The 17,392-nt window shown below is 50.4% G+C and overlaps 7 protein-coding genes across 7 annotated transcripts; 4 read left to right on the top strand and 3 right to left on the bottom strand.

The window, feature by feature from the left end:
• Window positions 1–690: 690 nt before the first annotated feature.
• N7518_004478 (RING finger protein) lies at window positions 691–3,495 on the bottom strand (the record flags this gene model as incomplete). The annotated part of the gene is made up of 6 exons (XM_057185405.1): window positions 691–1,687; window positions 1,744–2,521; window positions 2,576–2,807; window positions 2,863–3,233; window positions 3,292–3,401; window positions 3,455–3,495. The coding sequence occupies 6 exons, from the start codon at window positions 3,493–3,495 to the stop codon at window positions 691–693; spliced, it is 2,529 nt and encodes an 842-aa protein (XP_057042175.1).
• A 735-nt stretch (window positions 3,496–4,230) lies between these two features.
• On the top strand, window positions 4,231–5,027 carry nctA (negative cofactor 2 transcription regulator complex subunit BUR6; the record flags this gene model as incomplete). The annotated part of the gene is made up of 2 exons (XM_057185406.1): window positions 4,231–4,702; window positions 4,771–5,027. 2 exons carry the CDS (start codon window positions 4,231–4,233, stop codon window positions 5,025–5,027), a joined length of 729 nt encoding a protein of 242 aa, XP_057042176.1.
• A 399-nt stretch (window positions 5,028–5,426) lies between these two features.
• On the top strand, window positions 5,427–8,050 carry N7518_004480 (uncharacterized protein; the record flags this gene model as incomplete). Its single annotated transcript, XM_057185407.1, has 5 exons — window positions 5,427–5,435; window positions 5,481–5,585; window positions 5,635–6,317; window positions 6,368–6,592; window positions 6,643–8,050. 5 exons carry the CDS (start codon window positions 5,427–5,429, stop codon window positions 8,048–8,050), a joined length of 2,430 nt encoding a protein of 809 aa, XP_057042177.1.
• A 395-nt stretch (window positions 8,051–8,445) lies between these two features.
• Window positions 8,446–11,785, top strand: N7518_004481 (putative MFS transporter; the record flags this gene model as incomplete). The annotated part of the gene is made up of 6 exons (XM_057185408.1): window positions 8,446–8,854; window positions 8,906–9,152; window positions 9,210–10,262; window positions 10,673–10,695; window positions 10,751–10,988; window positions 11,050–11,785. 6 exons carry the CDS (start codon window positions 8,446–8,448, stop codon window positions 11,783–11,785), a joined length of 2,706 nt encoding a protein of 901 aa, XP_057042178.1.
• A 521-nt stretch (window positions 11,786–12,306) lies between these two features.
• On the top strand, window positions 12,307–13,892 carry N7518_004482 (FAD-binding oxidoreductase; the record flags this gene model as incomplete). Its single annotated transcript, XM_057185409.1, has 3 exons — window positions 12,307–12,506; window positions 12,559–12,653; window positions 12,721–13,892. The coding sequence occupies 3 exons, from the start codon at window positions 12,307–12,309 to the stop codon at window positions 13,890–13,892; spliced, it is 1,467 nt and encodes a 488-aa protein (XP_057042179.1).
• A 115-nt stretch (window positions 13,893–14,007) lies between these two features.
• On the bottom strand, window positions 14,008–14,304 carry N7518_004483 (uncharacterized protein; the record flags this gene model as incomplete). The annotated part of the gene is made up of 1 exon (XM_057185410.1): window positions 14,008–14,304. The coding sequence occupies one exon, from the start codon at window positions 14,302–14,304 to the stop codon at window positions 14,008–14,010; it is 297 nt and encodes a 98-aa protein (XP_057042180.1).
• A 538-nt stretch (window positions 14,305–14,842) lies between these two features.
• On the bottom strand, window positions 14,843–16,602 carry N7518_004484 (lipase family protein; the record flags this gene model as incomplete). The annotated part of the gene is made up of 3 exons (XM_057185411.1): window positions 14,843–15,830; window positions 15,887–16,037; window positions 16,092–16,602. 3 exons carry the CDS (start codon window positions 16,600–16,602, stop codon window positions 14,843–14,845), a joined length of 1,650 nt encoding a protein of 549 aa, XP_057042181.1.
• Between the last annotated feature and the right edge of the window lie 790 nt (window positions 16,603–17,392).

Genomic DNA, 17,392 nt, shown 5'->3' on the forward strand with positions numbered 1-17,392 from the left:
ATTGGTCTCTGGAGACTACTAGGTTGAGCAAATATCATTTAGGTACATTCGTTGTTGGGAGATTACGCTCCGGATTGGAATCATGCGGTGTTCAACGTATATGAGGCGGTGCAGTGTGTGGATAGGTTTTTTTGTTTCTTTTAGCGGAATTGTCAATACATTTGCCCATTAAAATCAAAATTCGGATATGATGTTCAGTGAAAAGCCAGCTAGCCCGCTAGAACACTCGTCTACGGCAGTAGATTGGCTTTAGGGCTCGGAGTTAATACATGTACGGAGTAACTAACTGTAAGCTAATAATATATTCAAGGGCTGGCAATATGCTACTAGACGATTTGAAAGTGTTGCTTCTCAATCTCATGTGATTCTATTGAGAGTAACACCATGATATATACTGGTGATAGACCATGTTAGCGACGATAATTGTATTTTTCTCTTTTACTTTGAATGATCGCAGCAAAGCAGAGATTAGAGTAAAGAATTCATTTCCCTCACTCGGAGTTCCATTGGCTCTATCCCTAAGAAGCCATTTCAAATAGCCTACACAAGTCCCATATCTACTGTTGAGCAAGTTCACATACCAGCTCAAGGGAAAATAACAACATACAAGAAGGTAAATAAGCAACCTTGAGCCCTTGACGCCATGCCCCATGATTTTTGTACTGAAGGGAAAAAAATCGAACTCCAAGCTCAGAGTTCATCTTCGTACTTGTAGTTAATGCGGCGGCCCGCCACCACACGGTCCTGCCGGCTATCCCGGCGGCGGCCAGACGACTTGGCCTTGTCACGGTGCTGCTGCTCACGCTCGAGACGCTCCTTGTTGCGCGCTTCGCGCTCAAGAGTGTAAGGGTCTTTATCGGTCTCGGCCCTCTTGGTTGAGGTTCCGTTTGTGTCCCGACTACGGTCCTCATCGCCACGTTTCACACGACGGGTTGGGGGATGGTCGCCGCCGATGGCAGACGGGGACCGATCACGGCGAGAGCGCTTGCGATCGCGATCACGGTCACGGTCACGCTCCCTTGGTCGATCTCGGTCGCGCTCTGAAGTTCTTTCTTTATCGCGGTCGCCATCACGGCGTCGTTCGCGATCGGAATCTCGGTCTCTGCCACGACGGTCGCGGTCTCGCTCACGATCTCGGCGTCGGAGATCTCGGTCCTGTTCTCGTGATCTGTCGTCTTCGCGCCGGCTTCCTCTGTCCTTGGAGGAGCGGTAGGTGCTGCTGATTCGGCTTGCTAGATCGCGCGACCCTGGGGCTTCGGAGGACGCTTTAGTCCTGCCGTTTGATACATCTTTCTCTGCGACCTTTTCTAGGCGATCGGAGGGACGGGAATTGCCCTTTCGACTGGAGCTGCGGCTACGGCTGCGATGACGACGGGAGCGTTGCGACCGGTGCTTGTCTCTTCTATCTCGCTCCCGATCACTGTCGTGATGTCGGCGCCGCGAGGATGGACGAGAGGATGTGCGGGATGGAGAGCGAGAGTGCCGGGCGACGGATTGTAGCTCATCAACCCGATCTAGGCGTTTGGTCTCTGCCCCACGCCGACTGTCACGGTCGTCTTCAGTACCATGAACAGATGGTGAACGGGGGCGACAAGTTGGATTTTGGGAGGGAGATTGAGATCGAGAATGCGCACGTTGGGACAGAGCGTTGGATGTAGCCTTTGTGCGATTGTCCTCAGAGGGTTCACTACTGGTCGTTAGTATTTATAAGACAAAAGGAAAGATAAAATAGGCAAGTCTCACCAAGAGATACTGCCTCGACCCTGAATCTGGAAGCCACGTTGTCGCAGAACACTGGTGTTGGGTAGCCCCTGCCGCATGGCACGCGGAGCAGCTGGAGCGCCTTCGACGCCCGGCCCCGGTTCTTGTCCATATCGGCCATACCTGTATTGACCATACTCATTACTCATGTGACCGTATCCAGGGCCAGTTGGTACAGAATTATCAAGGCTGTCAATGGTGGGAATTCCTTGGGGTTGGTCTGTGGTGTCTGTGGGGATATCTTCTGGATTACCCGGCACATCGGGTCCAGTTTCACCTGATTCTGCAGTCTCATCTGTTTGGACATTACCTTCAGCATCCATTGGAGTACCGTTGAGGCCATTAGCCATGCTTGGGTTCTGGTTGACATAGCCTGAGTTAGCCTGACGGTAATGACCTTGCATGGGTCCAAAGCCACCTCGACCGGGGCCATGAAACTGGCCACGGCCGCGACCTCGGTATCCACCGCGACCGTAACCGCCATAGTAACCGGACTGGTAGTCTGAGTGAGAAGGGTAAGCAGACATATTAGACCCGCCAAATGCACCTCCATAAGGAGGACCCGTGCCATTTGCGAAAGCATTTGGATTGAATTTATTTTGACCGCCTTGCCACATATTGTTGTTCTGTTGGGATGCGTCCCATCCTAAGGATCCATACATGCCCCCGTTGTAGTTCATCCCAGTGTTCATGCCCATGCCAGTCATGTTCATTCCGTACATCCCCTGATTTGCCATCGGGTCCATCCCCATCGGCATACCTGTGGAGAGATTAGCGAGATTGAAACGGCAAATCTGGGTAATATTAAACTTACCCATCGTATTCGGGTAATTGAACATGCCAGCCATGAAAGGATTCATGCCGTTTCCGTTCCAGCCCATTGCGGGGAAGTTTCCAGCCACGTTTGGGGTACCGGATTCCCCAGGAACCTCCCCAGGAGCGGGAACAGGTTCTCCATTCAGCGGGGTTTCGTTAACTGCGGCATCTTCGGTCGTCGATTCAAGGGCCGTTTCGGCACCGTTGAGCTGATCACCAGTTGCCTCGGGCTATGAATGGGGTCAGTTTGGAAGAAGAAGAGTTGATACAGCAGTGGAAAATTACCTGAGCTGGTTGATTTGCCAAATCTGGGACACTTGGGTCTGCAATGCTCTCTCCGCCTGTGGCTGGCGCCGGTGTGTCTGGTCCCGGCTCTTGAGATTTCGACTCTGTAGGCTCCGTATGATCCGCCTTCTCCACAGATGTCACCTGCTCAACCGCATTTTGATCGGGAGCTGCCGATATTTTTGTATCTGCAGGTGTGATACTGGATGGTGTTGGAGGCGCTGCAGATTGACGGTCCTTTTCCCGCTTCTTCTCTTCGGTGCGTAGGAAAGCCTTGAGCGTAGTCCGCAGAGCCTTGTTGGGTTTGCAGAGATCGGGCGAGACGGGGGTGTGTGTACAGACAGGACATGTGTCCGAGAGAGAAGCTTGGCCTATAACAGAGATCAGATTAGCTACCATTTGCGACAGGTGCGGAACTCTCCAACATACAGGTCTCACAGATGGACTGGTCACAACAGGGGAGCCGAAATGCATTCACCGCCAGCTTATTGCACATGGCACATCGCAGCTTGAAGGGGATCTCATCTTGGGCCAGGGTACTGCCGAATCATTAGCATCGCGAATTTTTGGTCGCCATGGGAGTACTCCGTACCTGGCAATGTCCATGAGAGCTGGCACATCCGCCACCACCATGGCTGGAGATGGCTGGAGATATTAGATGAGCTCTGACTAGACAGAAAGCTCCAGTGACATGGCTTCAACGTCCGGTAAAAAAGTGTAGAGGTTGATGCTGTGAATTTGGTCGGAAAAACTATTTAGCCGAAGTTACATGTCAGAGAGAAGTAAGCCGTGGGCATCTGGGAACTAAGAGATGACGCCGAGCAAACAAAGTGCATTGTGCGATGAGACCCTCAGATTAGATCAAGTTATTTTGGGCGTTCACAGAAGAACAGCGATACGCTGATGGTTTCATCTGGTTCAACTCGACGTTTTTTGCATTTATCGTCATTGGGTATTTGGTATTCTACGGGTGCCTAGAGGGGGAGAGAAAGGGTGGCGACCTACGATGTATGGACAATTCAGTATATTGAGAAGTTGAAGGTAACAAAGAGGAGAGGGAGAATACAAGGCAAACAAGGGGGAAAAGGGATCGGATTGAAAAAAGCGACAAAACCGAAAATTGAAAAGGTGAAGAATGAAAAGAATGAAATTTCACCAAGAGAAGAGGATGAAAGGGCAAAATAACGTGGGTTTTTGCAAAAAAACAGACCAAAACAGTCAGACGCGGTAAACACATTACGAAAAAAACAACGATGGAATTTAAAAAGGACAGCGACGCCCGTCGGATTCTCCTCTCCAGGGAGCTTGGGCCACCTACTTTTCGCGATTCCACTTAAATCTTTTTTTAAATTTTTTTTTCGCTTGACCATGACAGAGAACAATTATCGGCCTCGCTCTCCTGATCTATCTCTTCCTCCTCCTCAACAATACGCGCTTGCGAGTCCAATTACATCCCACGAATCGCCCTTCTTCAACTCATACCAACCTCACCAACGCCCAATTCTAAGTCGCGTGGGTCAACAATACGTTCCACCTTATCAGCCAGACTCGGACATGGCTCGCCGTTCTAGCCGTCTTGCTCAGTCCGACCGTACCCCCATCCCAGAACCTATGCCCGAGGCAATTCTACCAATCCCAGAGGCAATCCAACCAACCCCAGAGCCGATCGCAATGGCGCCGGTCCCCGCTATTGCGCCGGAGATAGAAGAAGAGATGCCACCGGCGCCTCCGAGTGCGGGGATTGAAGTAAAGACCAAGTTTCCCGTGGCGCGCATCAAGCGCATCATGCAGGCCGATGAGGATGTCGGCAAGGTTGCTCAAGTGACACCGATTGCTGTGTGTATGTACGCCCTTTGCGCTCCCCTTATCACCAATCTGCCAGAGATACTGACCAGACTCTTTTGGTAGCCAAGGCTCTCGAACTCTTCATGATCTCTCTTGTCACCAAGGCGGCACAAGAAGCAAAGGACCGCAACTCAAAGCGCGTCACGGCCTCGCATCTCAAACAGGCCGTCGCCAAGGATGAAGTGCTTGACTTCTTGGCTGACATCATCTCCAAGATCCCTGATCAACCCGCCAGTCGCAAACACGAAGACGACGGGAGCGATCAAAATGAGGGTCGCCGTAAGCGTGGCGGGCGGCGACCGAAGGATGAAAGTGATTGAGGTTGACCCGTAAATGACTTGACGACGTGCTAGATGGGATGGGTATTAGGCGCATAACTTCATGGTGGTTCTTTCTTTCAGGCGTTTAAATAGTGGGAGGCAGATCTGGGAGCGCTTTTGTCTGTGAATATCTTTTGGTTTTTCGGGCTCCAATGACTCGAGCCTCATACGCGCACGGTCTTTTTATTCAAACAGAACCTAGACGGGCATCTTCTGTTGGAACTTGAATCTGTATGGCTGTAAGTGTAAATCTGGAATTTGCATGTAGTACTCCGCATATCCTTGGAAGTTGATAGTTGATGGTAGGTGTAAAGCGGCGATCAGCGCGATAAACACCGTATCCACTCATCCTCGATCCCCCGTCACTTTCACTCTGTGAGATCATGCAGTCCTCACAGAATGGACTTTGTACGTGCCCCTTACTTCTCTATGATCTTCACTAATAGAATATAGTGGTCTCGTCTTATCGGCGGCTCGCGCGCGCTGTCCAACAAATCCTCCACCACCTCGCCCACGGAACGGCTGACTGCATTTAAGCGCGCCTGCAATGCCCTCCAGGTACCGACGATGTCCGCTTCCACCAGGCCACCAATTAACGAATTGATAGCAAATATGGCGCTCGACAAATACCCCTTCGGGTGAGCAATCGGTTACGCATGCGCGGATGTACGTTGAACGACTCAACTCGATTCTGAGTGAGGAAGCTCGCGGAGCGGCACCACACCCCTGTGTCGCCTATGCGGCATCATCCCAGGTCTTTGTGACCGTGACCAAGCTTGCCCTTTCCTTCCACGACGAGGGAATTATCCGATCAGCGACGGTATTCTTCAACACACTGATCGATGCGGAGGTGGACGGGGTCGTGGACAACCGATTGTTCGCTCGTGCGATGGTGGATCTGGTCCGCCGCGCCGAGAAGACCTCCGATGAGGCTGAGGGCCGACTCGTCGAATTGCTATTTGGTATTGCCAACAACATTCGTCTGCAACCTGGTATCCTGCCCGCGTGGTTTGTGCCTCGGGTGACACCCAGCGCCCAGGATAGCGATTCCCAAGCCCCAAGTGGGACGGAGTTTGCAGGAGCTACGAGGAAGGACGAGTTCCCTCTGTTCTATCTGCTGGTAGACTATGTTCACCACGAAGGACGCGCTGGGGACTTTGCCCGAACGGGGTTGCTCTACCTCATTGAAACCGCATCGCGGTCTAAAAATCTAGAGAAATGGCTGATCGAGAGTGACCTGGCTACGCTCATGGCTACTGGACTGGGCGCACTCTACAGCCAGCTCGGACAGTGAGTTTGGTTCTTTGATCATTGTGGGACAATATACTAATCGAATAAAGCTTGTCGTTTACTCCTGCCACCGAGGACGATAATCTTCCTCACATTGTTGCTCTATCTGATCATGGCAAACAGGAGACCGCTTTGCAGCCAACCCTAGGCCAAACAATGGATGCATTCATGTCATATCTGTTGTTTTGGCAGGACACAATCGACCATTGCAAATCTGCCGAAGTGAACGACACCTTACTAGACCATTTCCAGGTGCTGTTTCTGGAGCAACTTTTGTGAGTATACACTCGTCGCCCCAGAATGGACTTATCACTGACTCTTATAGGTACCCCTCTTTGTTAGAATCATCAGATGTAGCTGGTGGCTCGACAGCAGCGGTGCTGACCTACATGTGCCGCATTCTCGACTCAATCGATCAAGGCGAATTGGTCCACCGAATCTTGCACTTCTTACTAGCGTCTACCCCTCAGCCTGAGGAGCAAATGGATATGTCCGCAAGCCGACGCAAATCACTCAATGTGCTAGCTGCGCTGGCCTCTGAAGCGGCTCATCCCTCACCCTCACTATTCAATCTTCGCGATTTGGCCCTACTAGGACTCCAGTCATCGAACTGCCAGACGGTACTAGCTACACTACGCCTTTTAAATACCGTTCTCCAGAGACACCATCTATTCGCACGGGCGCTGATCCATACCATTCCTACTCAGCCTGCAAATCAGCGCCCCATTGGCGCTTTGAATGCCGAGCTAGAGCAATTAGTAGTCATGGGAACGTCCCTCGTCGATGACCCCACGCTGAATGAGTCGTATGACAACTATGTTTCAGATGCGACATGCGTGCTTGAATCCCGCCTGTGTCTGCCCATCTCTTCAATGGGGGAAGACGAGGAGACGTTACCCCTGCCATTGCAGCTCCAGCAAGATGATCCCATAGTGCAGGCCCTCTTCGAGTGCCTTGAATCTTTCTTTACCAACAGTGTCATCGTCAATCTGGCATTGACAGGTGTGTTCATGAGCCTGGCATCCTCACACCTCTTCTCCTTGGACGGGTGGGTGTTGGTTGATCCCAACCAATACGAGGCCCCATCCTCGGAAGAAACCGACGACGGATTGGATGATGTTAGCCGGGCCTACCAGGCGCCAACTTGGCCTGCCACGGCTGCTCCGACATTGACAGTAGCGCTCCAAAAACTCGTGAACCAGGTTCGACAATGGCAACAAGAACTCCCCGACTTCGATGTACTAGTAGCTGCCCGACGAGAACTCTTGCACCAGGATGATCGCCCACAAACGCCGGACCGATCCCGAGAGTCCTCAGAGCATCCAGCGTCAACCAATAATTCACGCCCGTCATATTCAGGTTCAGCCGGTGTCTCTACCCCAGCTGCCCGTGGCCGGTCTCCATACCCGGTCAATTCGCCCTCTATGCTTTCCCATCGGGATGCATCATCTGTTCCTTCCGAGTCGCGCGGATCCTTGAACGCCCGGGCGGTGGCCGCCGAGGCTCTTCGCCAGCGCCTTGCCACACCGTTCCCGCCTGCACCCGCGGATCCACCGTATCCATCTACTGGGGAGGAACCCTCGGACTCAGAAGATACCAAGCATGCCCCAATCGCAACTCTTGGTCATGTACTGACGAATGTGGTGATTCTTTACGAATTCCTCCTAGAGTTGTCGGCGGTAGTACAAGTCCGAGGAAGCCTATTTGAAGAGGCAGGATATGATTTTAATTAGGAAAAGGGGTGTTAATTTGTTTTTCTTTCTTTGTATTTAAAGGGGGTATATCTAAGTATCAATATACAGTATTATTTTTGTTTCTTCATGAACAATCTATCAAAAGACCAATGAGGAATTTGATATGCAACGCAGTGAATAAGAATAGCACCAGTGGACCCCCGACGACGCTGATTGGCCACTAACCCCCTGGACGAGAGACTAAACCCGCCAAGACCTCGTGCCGGGTTGGCTTGCGGCGATTGGCGACTTGGCCTCCAGACACGTCGGACACAATTTCTCACACTCCTCTCTAACGCATTTCTGACAATGATTTGATACTAGCCCTCATCTATACATCCCGATCGGACTACCTTCTTTTATATATACCCTCATTGACGGTATGACTGGCCGAGATGGCCTCCATACGTCATGAGTCTCTCGACCGCGAGGACCGCGAGGATGCCCCATTCCTCGACTCCCCCGATTTAAGCACCCCGGGCTCAGCCCATCGCCATGTTTCTAGCAAGCCCAATATAGGAAGCCACCCAGTCAAGGCCAATGCCTCTGCTAGCACCATCACCTTTCGCCTCAAGGTGACCCTATTCGCCATGGTCCTCGCTGTTGAAATCGGCTTTGCTTTCCTGGAGGGCCCCATGGTCCGAATCATGGAGTCTATTGCTTGTCGTCAGTATTTCTTGGGTGTGGATCCGACTAAGATCGGTGCGGATGGACAAGTGCCCGAGGCCATGTGTAAGATTGGCGAGGTGCAAGCTGAACTGGCGGCTGTGAAGGGCTACCATATGTTCTTTGATGGGTCACTGAGTATGTTGATTGGAATGTTTAGCGCTAGACCATGATCTGATTGTTTCGCAGGCGCCCTATTGGCGATTCCCTATGGTCTGCTGGCAGACCGTCGTGGCCGCAAATCTACCCTCGCCTTGTCTCTTCCCGGGTTTGGGTTGAACGCCTTATTTACAATCCTCATATTGTGGTTCTCGGATATATTTCCCCTGCGTGCGCTTTGGTTCACTGCCTTGACGTGGTTGTTTGGGGGTGGTCCAGTCGTGTCGTTCGCGATTATCTGGACCATGATGGCCGATGTAACCAACGAGTCGGAAAGGTATACTATTCCTCCATGTTGGGCGTGAGTCTTATAGATGCTGATCAAGTGGAACAGAGCGGAACTCTTCTTTCAATTTGCAATCGTATCGATGGGTGCCGACTTCGCTTCAAGTGCTGTTAGTTCTTATCTGATGACTTTGAATCCTTGGATACCATTGGTGGTTGGATTCGCAATTGTAATGGCCGGAATGATGCTCATTTTGGCCCTACCGGAAACGAAACATGCACTGCCACCCCGGAAAGCCGAACCAACTCATGTGGAGATGTCGGATTTGACACATGACACCGAGCCAAAAAATTCTATACATATCCCTCGCGAACCCGAACCATATCGCGCAGAACCCGACATGAATGGTGATCATGACGACGAACCGCCTTCTTGGAGTATCCAATCATACTCCCACCGATCTATTTTGGCAAAGTTCCGCGCAAATTACCGCTTTTACCTTAGACCCTACCGCTTCATCCTCAACCGAAAACCAGTGCTCCTCCTTCTCACTGCGTTCCTCGTCTACCGCCTGAGCCGAGGTTCATCCTGGTTTTTGACCCAATATATATCGACACGTTATTCATGGACACTGGCACAGGCCAACTTCTTGGTATCTGCTCGTCCGACTGTGTCAATCCCGCTGTTCCTCTTTGTCCTACCTTTCCTCAAAAGACGAGTCGTGAATCCCCGACTTTCCTCAACAGAAAAAGACCTCTGGCTAGCGCGGCGCAGTATATTCTGTCTTACTGTTGGAACCCTCGGAATCGGCCTCTCCCCAACCATTGCGACCCTGATCCCCAGCATGATTGTCCAGACCTCAGGATCGGGCTTCGTTTTCCTTGCCCGCTCCATCATTACCACTTTGGTTGAACGTGATGAGACTGCTCGCTTGTTTACTGCGATTGAGATTATCCAATCATTGGGAAATGTGGTTGCGAGTTTATCCATCACCACCGTTTTCCAGATTGGGCTGCGTCTCGGTGGAGTTTGGATTGGTCTCGCGTGGATGATGACCAGTACGCTCTTCTGTTTGGTCGGAGTAGCCATCTGGTCTTTTGATCTTCCTCCAAGTCCTCCGACACCGGACCTTTCGGAGGATTATGACGGGGATGACAGGGCGTGAATCTATAGATCTTGTATACTACTCATAGCTCCCGTGCGCACTTAGAGCGTTTGTGTTTTTAGTATCTATTATATTATATATAGCTATGTACGAAAATAACTAATCAGATAGATCAAAACTCAATATAAGAGATCTATCGATGTAACTCGCTCGCCTGCGCGAGTCTTACTCGCCGGGAAAAAGTGCCGAATGCCCCAGGCATAATATCACGTGGCAGCTCGTCTCGCATGTGATTATCACCAGCTTGTCGACCCGATTCCATTGTCAGAATTAGCCCGAGTTTGAGTTGCAACCTGTGCTGCCAGCACGCTTCTAAATATACACCTATTTAGCGCATGGAGTGTTGATGATTGAGCCCGTACCACAGCTCATTCTGCCTAAACCTGTCATAACACAAGATGGAGAGATACTCACAGTTTCGGGATCGAGGTAAATTTTAGCTGTGCTAACCAGCCCCCAAGTCCAGTTATACTGACATCTCTAGGCTCGGGAATTGCACCCTTCCTCCCAATCCCCGTTGAACCACTCGGCCTCCAAACGCCTCTTCGCATTTTCCTCTTCTGCTTCCGCCTCCCGCTATTTATTTTCGTCACTCTTAGCTATTTTTTGATCCTACAATGGCTTCCTATCGGATCGCTGGGCAAAAAGGCTGCTTTGTGGTGTATACTTGGAGTTCCCAGCATCTGGTGGATTGACCTTCAAGTGGACGGAGTGCGCAAAGGGTTTGTGCTGCACCATCGGAACTATAGCCTGTTCTGCTGGTAACTAACATTTCCGGCACAGGTCTTTGAAACAGCAGCAAGCACGTCTGCCCCAACCCGGCTCGGTCATCGCCTCGTCCTTCACATCACCCATTGATGCCGTGTACCTGGCAGCTATCTTCGACCCGATCTTCACAGCATCCTACCCCAACACTCGCCAGGTCGAGCGCATCTCTCTGTTCCAAGCCATACTGCGAGCCTTTGCTTCCCCCGCAACGCAACCGGCCCCTGGTGCCCTGATGGTGGATGTCTCGAGCTTGGTCGAGAAGTACCCCAACAGGCCGATTGTATTGTTCCCAGAGTGTACCACCACCAATGGCCGCGGCATCTTGACCCTGAGCAACTCCCTTCTCAGCGTACCTCCCAAGACCAAGATCTTCCCCGTCAGTCTGCGCTATACACCTATGGATATCGTGACCCCCCTCCCTGGGAGTTATATGAGCTTGCTGTGGACGCTTCTTAGCAAGCCGACCCACTGCATCAGAGTGCGCATCGCGGAGTGCATCACAAGAAGCCAAAATGCCATTGATACAGCTCCCTCTCTGTCGGCTGCGAAGTCGACCTATACTACGAATTACAATTACCTGGACACACTGGACCGGGACGGGCAAGAACAGGCCTCGCCCAGCGAGAAGGCGCTGCTGGATAATGTGGGCGAGTCGCTCGCTCGTCTTGGTCGGGTCAAGCGGGTTGGCTTGGGGGTGAAAGAGAAGCAGGAATTTTCTCGAGCTTGGAGTAAGAGTCGTCGGACATGGTGATCTTGATACATATATAGTATTTCTTTCGCTATATTTAGACCCAAACACATTGTGTTCACTCTCGCCAATGCTGCTGATACATGGCTCACACATGCAGTTCGTAAGTCGAATTTAATTTGCTAGACAGAAATAACGGTAGAGAATGGATCTTGATGAGGATTAATACTTGACCTGGTTTGGGCTTGGTTTCTATCTAGCTACGAATGGTATAGGCAGGGTACCTTCGTCATGTGGCTCACGATGTCCGTTGTCGACACGAGACCTAAGCAACGTATCTTGAACGTGTCAATCATGCTGATTGGACGGGGGATAGTTGGTTGTAAATTGGACCAACTCACGAATATTGTGTACCCTCTGTCATAGGAGCAAACGAGATTGCCTCAACGCTTGAGACAGAACCCGCCCTACCTGATATGGGGTCTTCTCGTTTGATTCTGTTTGAACCTTCTCTCTCTGTTTCCCAGCTCCTTCCTGTCTTCCTTTGATCGATTGGCATCATAGATCTAAGGGAGAAACCAACCATGCTTCTAAAACTATTTCTTTTGGCAGTCGCTGCATCGGTGGCTCTTGCTACCTCCAATAAGGCATTGAAATCATGTCTCGAGAATGTGTTCGCAGACCGAGCAGGCTTTGCCTTCGCTGGAGATCTATTCTATGACCGTATTGTGAATCGCTACAACCTGAACATTCCCGTTACTCCATCAGCGTTGGCCTTCCCTACGTGAGTACTCTTGAAAGAATAGTTCATTGTGTTCCTCGCTCATAACCCACAGCTCTTCTCAACAGGTGGCTGATATAGTCAAGTGTGCCGCGGATAACGGATATCCAGTCCAGGCCAGAAGTGGAGGGCACAGCTATGGCAACTACGGTGAGATTCTAAAATTACAGTAGCACAGTGGAATCCCACCTGCAGGCTAACGTGTTATATGTGACAGGTCTTGGAGGGACCGACGGCGCTGTTGCGATTGACTTAAAGCATCTCCAACAATTCTCCATGGACAATACAACTTGGCAAGCGACAATTGGGGCGGGAACTTTGCTGAGTGACGTGACACAGCGGCTGTCCCAGGCCGGAGGACGGGCTATGTCTCACGGAATCTGTCCTCAAGTCGGTTCGGGAGGACATTTCACAATTGGTGGTCTTGGTCCGACCTCGCGTCAATTTGGTGCTGCGCTTGACCATGTATTGGAGGTTGAGGTGGTTCTGGCCAACTCGAGTATTGTCAGAGCCTCTGACACCGAAAATAAGGACCTCTTTTGGGCTATCAAAGGTGCTGCCTCGGGCTACGGTATCGTCACGGAGTTCAAGGTCCGAACTGAGCCTGAGCCTGGTACTGCAGTGCAGTATGCATACAGTATGGAGTTTGGCAACCCCACGAAGCAGGCAGCCCTTTTTAAGAGCTGGCAGGCCTTCGTGTCAGATCCGAAGTTGACTCGAAAGATGGCGTCTACCCTCACTATACTTGAGAATAGTATGGCAATTAGCGGCACCTTCTTCGGCACCAAGGAAGAGTATGATAAGTTGAACCTTAGCAAAAAGTTCCCTGGTGCAAATGGCGATGCATTGGTTTTCGAGGACTGGTTAGGTCTTGTCGCCCACTGGGCTGAAGATCTTATTTTAGGGTTGGCCGCTGGAATCCCAACAAATTTCTACGCAAAGTCTACTTCTTGGACGCCCCAGACCCTCATGAGCCCGGAGACCATCGACAAAATGTTTGATTACATTGCTACCGTCAACAAGGGTACTTTGGGCTGGTTCCTGTTGTTCGATTTACAGGGAGGCTACACCAATGACATCCCAACTAACGCTACATCTTACGCCCATCGTGATGTCCTCATATGGCTACAGTCCTACACACTCAATTTCTTGGGACCAATTTCCCAGGCCCAGATCGACTTCCTCGATGGGCTTAACAAGATTGTCACCAATGATGAGCTACCCTACACTGCCTACCCGGGTTACGTTGATCCTCTTATGCCCAACGCGGCCGAGGCATACTGGGGCACCAATCTCCCCCGACTGCAGCAGATAAAAGAGCTAGTTGATCCAAACGATGTGTTTCGGAATCCACAGAGCCCATCTCCTGCAAACAAGGAGCCTTTGTGACAAAGCATCGGGTCTTTTGCATTCAGAACTAGTCATAATCAAATCATTTTGTAAAAGGGTTTAGAAACATAATACCAGAAATTTGATTTACTCAAGAAGACATAAACTATGCGTATCATTTATTCTCGCTTTTCTGCTTCGCCGCCCACTCTTCACTCTGACGAGAAGTCCATTTCCAACGAAGTGCCCACATCTCTTGATACAACTTCTCTGAGCAATCCGGGCACATTCCTGCCTTCTGAAAAAGTCGCTCTTCGGGAATTCCAAGAATGCCAATGTTGAGAGCTCGTAGAACAACTCCTGTGCAACGCTCTCGCATGAGAAATGGCACGCCGAACTCTTTACAGCGTTCAACTCGTCCGAAATGAATACAGTTGCACATCGTCCACATGTTATAAGTCTGGAAGCACATTTTGAGGTTGGTTTTCTGTAGCTAAGTCAATGGAAGAAATATAGACCCGGTATAGTATACTTAGGGGTTTGTTGCTTTGGCCTTGAGATTGGCTGGTGATATTTGGATCTATGTAGATGGTTATATATTTGGGGGATATTCATTGATCTTTGAAAACTTTGGGTCTTTCAGTCTCTTCCTTTGTTTCTTTAACATGTCGCTTTGAGCTGGTCTCTGTTGCTATGAGACATCAGATCAACAAAGACATACATAGAACATTGTCTCAAAAGCCAGCAATTAAAATGATGATAGGAGTATTCTGTATAACAAGGTGTGGAATCTTGAATAGTCATTAAGAACGTGATCAGTCTTTTCAGATGTCTTTTTCTTAGGTGTTCTGAGAACGACTTTGCTACGTATAACCTTGAAACACTAATATTAAATAACCAATAATAGCGAGTAAACAGATCTGCCGGATATGTCAGAATAGTAAATGGGTATTGGGTATTTCAATAGCTGCTAATGGGAACAAAACCTCTATACATTAAGCCATGATACATCATGATCGTCTAGTCAAGGCATCTCTAGCCAAAGCATCAATGCGACGAGAATACAAGTCCATGAAATGCATAACGGGGTCACCAAAGACCACACCTCGGAGCTCAGTGTCTACAATCCCACAGGCATCCACATGTTCCCGCGGTGGCAGTGCAGGAGGGCCACCAGGGACCGGTGGCGCTACAAAGACAGGGTGGCTATTGGATTGGTCTCGAGGACGAAGAAGAATGAGCCGACCAGCAAGTGACAGATCGGACGAGGGGATCCTCCAATAGATAGGAGCGGATTTCTTCTTCTTGTCGTACAAGGCTAGTACTGACCCCGGAGCGGGCGAAACATACAGGTCTAGCAATGAGATGAAGTAGTTCTTGTCGGCACGGGAAACCGGGTCACCCTCGTTGATGAAAGCGAAAAACATGGACTTTGACCTCTGGGCAGTAGGAGAGAGCTGTAACGGACGGAGAGATATGGGCGGAGCACCAAATGTGACACAGTGAATGTGTTTGAAGCAGCCGCGGAGATGAATGAGTTCGGATTGCACGGCTGGAGATTCGGAAAGGAGGTGTAGATATAGCAAGCTGGCGACGGCACCGCCCGCGGAGTGGCCAGTGAAAATTAGCGAATAGGACATGCGTGAGGGATCTTCTTCAAGAAGACTACGTAGCCGGGCTGCGACGGGGGCAACCATTTTTCGGGCCACGGATAGGAAGCCCGAGTGGCAGCAGTTGGATGGGTCATCTAGAAGGCCCATGGGAGAGACTGGTGCTGCCCGGACGTTCACGGCCCAGTCGAGGAAACTCTGCGTGCCACGTATGGCGAAGACAATCGTGTTCATGTCGTCGATTGGGAGCGATTTGACCACCATGGCTTTGGTGCCGTGTAGCCAATCGGAGTCCACGTATGAATGCCGTTCATGGCCTGAAGGCTTGTCGTAAACCCGGCGCGAGTACTTGGCTGCTAGTTGGAGGAGGGGATATGTTGGAGGATAGCTGAATGCGAGATGAGCAAGTTGGGCTGAATATGACCGGAGTGTGGAGGGTCTTACAATTTCAGCGTTGTTAGATGAGGCGGTAACCGCGAATTGGCATACAGGTACACCTTCGAGAAGTAATCCACAGATCTTGTTGGCTTCTTCGCTTTTCGCTTTGATCGATCTTTCTTCTCGTCTGACTGATGAGGAATTTTACAAGCAGCAACTATTGTCACAAATGAGTATCATTCGATAATACAATCCGAACCATACCACTTACTTAGTTCAGTTTCTCTCCCACAAAACGACCCCAGGTCGATCGAGGTGATGACTTGATCTAATAACCGCGATGTGGCCTCCTTGACGTTTGCGCCACCACCCAAACTCTGGCGGACCAAATGTTCGAGATCAAGTATTGTCGCATTGGTCTTCTCGAACGTATGCGATACCAAGCTGGTCATTGACTGGTTCAGATTCGTACATGATGTCCATTTTGAAAGTTTCGGTGGGTGAGCGTTCCAGGGGGGACTGCTTGAGGCAGGTCCTGGGAAAGGATAGAGTGGCTGAGGTTGTATACGAGCCATAGTCATTGCCATATTTGGATTATATGCGACGGTAGATGTATGAGATGTGTTAAATGTATGAAATGTGTTGACTGAATACGCCCCCGCTGGCGACCCATACGGAGGATCGACATATTTCTGCGGTGCCCCTATTTTCGGGCGTGGTGGTTTTGGCGGTGGTTTAGGAGATGTCGGTCTCTTGGAGCGACTCGAACGGCCAAAGGCCATGGCGTATATTCTAGCTCAGTGTGTGGAATGTGTGTGGAGTGCGTGGGGTGCCTGGATTCAATAGTTATGGGCTATCCTATACGTAATTTCAAGAGCCCCGATCCTTGTCCCTCGCACATCGTACACCGATGTAAGGCGAAAAAAGAAAAAGGCAATGCAGGAGTCATGCAGGTCCTTCATGTCAAGCACGCGTAAGAAGCAGGGCACTCCCATCACGCGGGTTCTCCGTCGACTTCTCCGCTGGCCGTCGATAGGCTGAAATCCGAGTACGAGCACAGCCCCATCCGGGCCATCCAGGGCGTCCACAACAAATACGATTGGCCGCATGGGAACAAAGCTTGGCTTGGCTTGATTCAGCTTGGATTCTAGAGCATATGATTGTGTCGAGTTCTTGACGTCATGATATTTGGAGATGTCGAATACTAATAGCAAGACTGAATGTAACAAATATAAAAAAAATTAGAAGAGACGCGATGGGAAGAATGACAGGCCAATGAGATACGAAACTGTAAAACCATCTACGCTGAAACTGAGGAAGGACATCCGCTTGAGTCATTTGTTAGTGTTTCATTCGGGCGCAGATTCTCAGGAGCATGTCAATCCCATATGATGTATCATGTTGCTGACCTGTTAATGGCTTAGTAGTTCATTTGTTAACGGCCGGGACAGGAACTGCGGCTCTGCCCGGCTTGTTTATTGATCGCCGGATATGGTGATATCAACTTTATAGTCGACTAATTCGGTCACGATATCGTGATTATCACTAGTTTGCATGTATGCAGCAAGCTCC

This window comes from Penicillium psychrosexuale (assembly GCF_028828465.1).
Source record: "Penicillium psychrosexuale strain IBT 29551 chromosome Unknown utg000003l, whole genome shotgun sequence".
Classification (NCBI taxonomy): Eukaryota; Fungi; Ascomycota; class Eurotiomycetes; order Eurotiales; family Aspergillaceae; genus Penicillium; species Penicillium psychrosexuale.